This window comes from Naegleria gruberi (genome assembly GCF_000004985.1).
Source record: "Naegleria gruberi genomic scaffold NAEGRscaffold_207, whole genome shotgun sequence".
NCBI lineage: Eukaryota > Heterolobosea > Eutetramitea > Acrasida > Naegleriidae > Naegleria > Naegleria gruberi.
This window is the reverse complement of record NW_003163132.1, coordinates 2,084-9,087: the sequence shown is the minus strand read 5'-3', so window position 1 is coordinate 9,087 and position 7,004 is coordinate 2,084. Positions and strand designations below refer to the sequence as shown.

At 27.9% G+C, this 7,004-nt stretch overlaps 1 protein-coding gene across 1 annotated transcript; it reads left to right on the top strand.

Annotated features, from left to right (window-relative positions):
- Positions 1-4,373: 4,373 nt before the first annotated feature.
- On the top strand, positions 4,374-6,224 carry NAEGRDRAFT_76585 (uncharacterized protein; the record flags this gene model as incomplete). The annotated part of the gene is made up of 5 exons (XM_002668453.1): positions 4,374-4,923; positions 4,989-5,071; positions 5,180-5,618; positions 5,686-5,957; positions 6,087-6,224. 5 exons carry the CDS (start codon positions 4,374-4,376, stop codon positions 6,222-6,224), a joined length of 1,482 nt encoding a protein of 493 aa, XP_002668499.1.
- Between the last annotated feature and the right edge of the window lie 780 nt (positions 6,225-7,004).

Genomic DNA, 7,004 nt, shown 5'->3' with positions numbered 1-7,004 from the left:
TTAGGTATAATTTTAATATTAAGAGGTAAATCTTCTATTTGTTTAAAATCTCTTTCTAATAAATTAATTAAATTATTTTGTTTTAATATTTCTTTATTTATATTATTATTATTTTGTAAACTTGTATAAATTTCTATTAATCTATTAAATAATTGATATATTTCTGTATAATTATTAAAATTCATTGGTAATTCACTAATTTCATATAAAATTCTAATTAATTGAATTGAATTTGGTAAAAATTGTTCACTAGAATTAAAATAATTTGATAAAAATGTAATTATTGATAAAATTAGTAATTGTTCTTGATTTGGTAAATTCCAATTAATACCATTTTCATGACATTTTTTAATATTACTTGAAATATAATATAAATACATTATTAAAAATGTTGGAATATTAATTAATTGATTTTGAAATATTTTAGGTCCAAATTTAGATAAAAAACTTTCCATTTCCTTAATAAAATGTGAAATGATAAATAATTGTTGAGGTGAAATTTCATCTTGTCTTATTGGTAAATTTGAATATTCAAATGAAATTTCAATTTTATAATTAGAAACAGAAAGTAAATTTGGAAGAAACTCATCCATTAATTTTACAAGTTTAGTATCAATAATTAAATCATTATTATCAGAATCATTGTTATCATTATCATCACTATTATTAGATTGTCTTATCAGAATAACATCTAATGAAATTAATAATTTTAAAGCCTTCATTAAATCTTGTTCATCATTATGTATTATAAATAAATCATCAACATCAGCATCATTAATTTGTATTCCAACATTCCTAGCCTTTTCAATTAATATTCGAATAGGAGATTGAATATCAAAGTTTTTACTACTATAATGATCTACTATTCTACTGCTACTATTATTACTATTACTATGATGATGGTTATCATAATGCGCAACACTAGTAGATGAAGGAGTAATTAAAGATTGTTCATCATCTTGCTGCATTTTTTTTGATTCTCTTCAATAATTATTTTAGCCTTGTTTGAAGTCTTTCCTAGTTTGGTAGTGATGCTGCGCGGTAATGGAAGAAAATAAATCATTAGTACTTGTATTGTATTTTCAATTATTGTTTTAGTCATATTATTGAGAGAAAGAATCTTTCATCTATTTAAACACCCGTGTTATTATCTGGATGTTTTGTGGATAATAGCTCACCATTAGAGTCACTTGTGTGTGGCGCTAAAAGTAACTGTTTGTAATTTGATCCAATATACAGCAGTGGAGGAATTGGTCCCTCCGTTGTTTGGTTTTAAAATGTTTGGCCGTTACGATTTAAACATTGTCGCCTTAGTAACTCTCTCAGCAGCTCTCTATATGTTTTTTGATAACGTAAAAAAACAGCGCCAAAAAAAATGAAAGTATCCAACAAGCCTTTATCCATGAATGCGAACAATATTGCTGCTTCATTCAATTATGAGCAATATTATTCCAAAGACTTGGAGGATGATGAAAATGCATTGTATGATATAATGACTAAGGGTTCGCTATGTAAGCGGAAAGACTTTTTAGATAAGGAAGACGAAGCAAAGAGTCATCCCCACCGAACATTTTACTATAGAAAGAACGTTAATTTGGACAAGGTTATTGAATCATGTACCAAGAAGGTTTGTATTAATATTATTATTATTTGGAGATGAATTAATTTTAAATGATGATGATTATATAGTTAATTGCCGATCCTTCAAATGTAAAGGCTCTTGTAGCTAGAGCACAATCCTACACTAAGAAGGATGAATATGATAGAGCTATTCAAGATTATTCAACAATAATTGATATATTACATATGGGAGGTGGTAATAGTCCTACTAGTAATTCGAGTAAGATGAGTGTAACAAGTGCATCATTTCTAAATAATTCAAATCAAATGTTGATTGGAGGAGGTACTACTAATTCACTAGTTAATGCCCACTTTAATAGAGGACAATGTTTTGAGAAAATAGAATTGTTAGACAAGGCTTTGGAAGATTATTCAAGTGTATTGAGAATTGATCCGAACCATGTTAATGCTGGCTATAGCAAAGCAGCTTGTCATAATAGAAGAGGTAATTTCCAAGCTGCTATTCTTGATTATGAATTTGCCTTAGAAAGAGATCAAGAGAAGAGTCAACAAGTATCATCTCCAAAGAGAAGAAGAAGAGTTCCAAGATATCTCGCTGAGGGTCACAGCTCTTTTGAGGAATATATGAAGCAAAAAGAGGAAAATGTTAAGGCAAGTATGATGAGAGATTCATCCATTTTCAATAGTGGACTCTCAAACATTCCTTCTAGTTTGAATAATAGCACAATGAGTACTAACTCTTTAACAATTAATACTACTCCATCGGGTGCTAGTATTCTAATGAATAGTGTTAGTAATAATGCAATCGGAAATCCAGTATCTCCTGCAGTTAGTATTAGGCCAAGATCTCAATCCTTCTCCTCAACAAATAGCTTTGCTAGTTTGAATAGTGCAGGTAGTGGTAGAAACTCTGTTGCTAACAGTTCACCAACCTATGAAGATGATTTGAATAATAATGATTATGAATTTAACTCGACAGAAGATGCTGCTAGTGTACAAGAAGATTCCATCAGCACAGTGAGCGGAGGTAATGCTCAAGAAGATAATGTCAGTGTGAAGAATGCTGATTACTATCACTCTAGAGGATTCTCACATCGTAAAAAGGGAGATTTCCTTTCTGCTATCAGAGACTATACCAAAGCCATTGAATTGAATCCAAAACACTTCAAGGCCTATTTCAATAGAGGTTTTTCATATGATAAATTGGGACAATATCAAAAGGCTATTGAAAATTACACAATAGCATTGAATATTGAACCAAGAAATTCATACACGTACTATAATAGAGGTATTTCATATGATAGATTACAACAATATAGTAAGGCAATTGAAAACTTTTCCAAAGCTATAGATATTGACCCAAGTAATGCTGACTTTTTCCATAATAGAGGATTTTCATATCGTAAGATTGGACAATTTGATAAAGCTATCCAAGATTACACTAAAGCAATTCAAATCAACCCTAAGCACTTTAAAGCCTATTATAATAGAGCATTTTGCTATGACAAGATTTCTAATTTCAAGAAGGCTATCGACGATTACACTTTGGCTTTGGGTATTGATCCAAAGAATATCAATGCTTATCATAACAGAGGTAGCTCTTTTGAAAAGGCAGAAATGTTTGAGGAAGCAATTAAGGATTGGTCGACAGCTATCAAACTCGATTCTCACAATATTCCTTCATTTATTTCAAGAGGGTTATTAAATGATAGAATTGGAAAATACGATGATGCTATTAATGATTTCACAGCTGTAATTTCACTTGAGACAACTCCTAGTCCAACCATGTACATCAATAGAGCTACAACCTATAAGAATATGGGTCAATATGAAAAGGCAGTTGCTGATTATTCAAGAGCTGTTGAATTGAATCCAAACAATACTCAAGCATTTATTGATAGAGGATTTTCCTATAGAAAACTAGGTAAATATGATGAGGCTATTAAGGACTATACAACAACTCTTCAATTTGAACCTGATAATATCAAGACTTTAAATAATAGAGGTTATTCATTTGCTAAGAGATCTCAATACGAGTTGGCTATTGCTGATTATGATAGAGTGATAAAGATTGATCCAAAGAATGTTCATGCCTACCATAATAGAGGAATTTCATATGAAAAACTGAAGAATTATTCTCGATCCATTCAAGATTTTACCAAAGTAATTGAATTGGACCCAACAAATGCTAATGCTTATTTCAACAGAGGAAGTGCTTTTGATTCAATGGGTGATTTTGACAATGCCATTCAAGATTACACTAAAGCTCTTGAATTAGAAAATCAAGCAAACCAGGGTTCTGAAATGATGTGACGATTAACTTTGTCAATCAAAACAATGAAAATCTGTATTACTATTACCAAGTATTTCCATTTGATTAAATTCAAATGAATAATAATAAACAATCAAAATATTAATCATTACATGCTGATCTGATAGAATGAACAAGGGAGGATTCTTTTAAATCACCGAATCATTTCATTCCGTGATGAGAAATAATAATAAACAATTAAATAATTATAAAAAAATTCATCACCCAACAGAGACAGTAGTAGTAAATATATTGTGATTTTGCATCATTATCTACACACAATCATCATCCAATATATTAATTTTGTAAATAATCCGTGTTATTGTTTTTAAAAAAACAAAACATTATTCTCCTACCACCACACAATCATCATCACCATCATTATCCATTCAACAATAATAATCAATTACTTTTATATAAATAATAATATAACACAATACAACAACAACACAACATCATAACACAACACAACATAACATAAATGACTAGTAGTAGATGGTTATCTTCATATAAAACAGGATTATTTTCAAGTGGATATAATGAATTTTATCAATTATTTCTTCATGATAATATAAATAGAAATGTATTAACATTTTCCAATACAATTCCATTACAAAAAGATGAAAGAATTAAACAAATATCATCAGGTGAAAAACATTCATTTTTATTAACAAGTAAAGGTAAATTATATGGAATTGGAATGAATGAATTTGGTCAAGTTGGTGTTGGAAATGTTTCTTCTTTTTTACAAAATTTAAATCCACAAATGGATAAAAAAATGTATCAACAACATATGGAAAAAATTGAAATGTCAACTCATATTGATATTGATCATGTTTTAAATCCTATTATTAATAATAATAATAATTTTAATAATAATAATAATAATAATATTAAAAATGAAAATACTAAATATGGAAATAAAGAATTAGAAATTCAAATTAAAGAATTAGAAAAAGAATTAAATTATAAAGATTTTATTACAAATGTAGTATGTGGAAGAGATTTTACATTTATTTCAACTGATAAAGGTTATTTATATGTCAATTAGGTTNATCTATGAAAATTAAATATAGAAATCATTTTACTAAAATAGAATTACCTGAAAAGGTAGCATCTATTGCATGTGGTGCTTTTCATACTATAATATTAACAAGAGATCATCATATTTATATAATGGTATGTTTTTATATAATTTTATTAATATTTTAATATTTAATATTTTAATAATATTTTAATTTAATTTAATAATAATATTTTAATAATAATAATATTTATTAAAAAAAGGGATTAAATATATTTGGACAATTAGGAATTGATCCTAAAGTGATGGAACAACGTGTTAAAAATGAAGTGTATATAAATCCAAAAGGGGAATTAATAGATTTTTCCTATATAAGTAAACCTATTAGATTAGATTATTTTGATTATATGGCTTATGAAGGTGATTTTATTTCACATATTTCAACAGGTGCATGTCATTCTGCTTTTTTATCAAATTCTGGTAAATTATTTATGTGTGGTTTTAATATAAATGGTGAAATTGGAATGGGTCAATCAATTAGATATTCATTCACTCCTAAAAAACCTATTTTTAGATATCCTTATCCATATATGGATGAATCACCTACTATTAGAGCTATTTCATGTGGTTTAGATCATACCATTGTTGTTACTGAAAATGGTGAAGTTTTTTCAACTGGTAAAAATGAAGATGGTCAATTAGGTAATTTTTTATTTAATTTATTTATTAATTTAATTTATTTATTATTTATTATTTTATTTATTTATAGGATTAGGAGATGTTAAAAATAGATATGAATTTAACATGGTAGAATATTTTGAAAATGAAACATTAAATAGTAAAATAATAGATGTAGAATGTGGAATGTGTCATTCAATATTTATAGGAACTCAATCTAAAAATAGTAATAATTCAAAACAAGAATTTTATATGAGTGGTTGTAACAAGTATGGTAATTTAGGATTAGGTGATTTTGAAAATAGAAAATTACCAACAAAATTAACAAGTGTTGCAAAATCTAAAAATGGAATTTTATGGAAAGTATTTTGTAATTCACATTCAAATTCTACTTATTTAGTACAAACAAAAGAAAAGAATTGGTTACAGAGATTATGGGATTCTTTATTCATGTTTGTTTAATAAATTATTTATTACTACTAATTTAATGAGATTATCGTTTTACAAGCTCACAACAGTTTGTGGCCAGTATTTCCAGATGCTAATTTACAAAAGAAAAATCAATTCCAAAAAAGCCAATTGAGCAAAACCCAGAGAGAATGCAAGGATAATCCAACTTTCGTCTATTAATTTCACCTTCGAAATTGTTCAGCAAATCTATCTTGTTCACCTTACTATTGGAAAACTCAAATTCTGAAATATTAGCTTAAATTTACTTCCAAAGAAAACTAAACTAATCGAGAATTTCCAAAAGCCTTTAAAAGAAGCAAGTGTGATTGATTTTCAGTGGTACGTTTTGGTGACTCTTAAAATAGTCTATGTGTTGGAATAGCCACAGGTAATAAATATTCTGGATTGGAGTTGAATTTTATAGATGGTTCGTAACGATGGAATTCTGAAGTTCATGCATATTGATTGATGTTCTCGTTATTCTGTTGTAAATATATTTCTCACATTAATTGCAAGTTAATAAATACTCACAAACTACATTGATAATTGACTCCAAGTAATTGTATTAACGTAAGTACACAAGAAATATCATATAATTACGTAGTACTAAATGTAGAGAGCACATTGTGATAACTAACCCGTTCGTATTTATCGTTATCACAATGTGCTGCAATAATATGTAATTCCATGAATAAGATATAGCAGCGCTTAGCGTACGTCAATGAAACACCATGAATTAATGTATGTTATACTATTGAATAAGTACAATTACAAACGTTGATGAAAGCCTAATTTCAAGCATAGATATGATTAATCATGTTGCTAAGCTGAACATGATTGTTCCTAAATTTGTGAGTAGATGTTTCCACATCAAACAATTTGTGATCCCACTCAATCTTTTCAAATCTATAGAGGAAGCCTGGAAATCATCAGTTGGTATGGGTTGGATTCTTTGGAAGC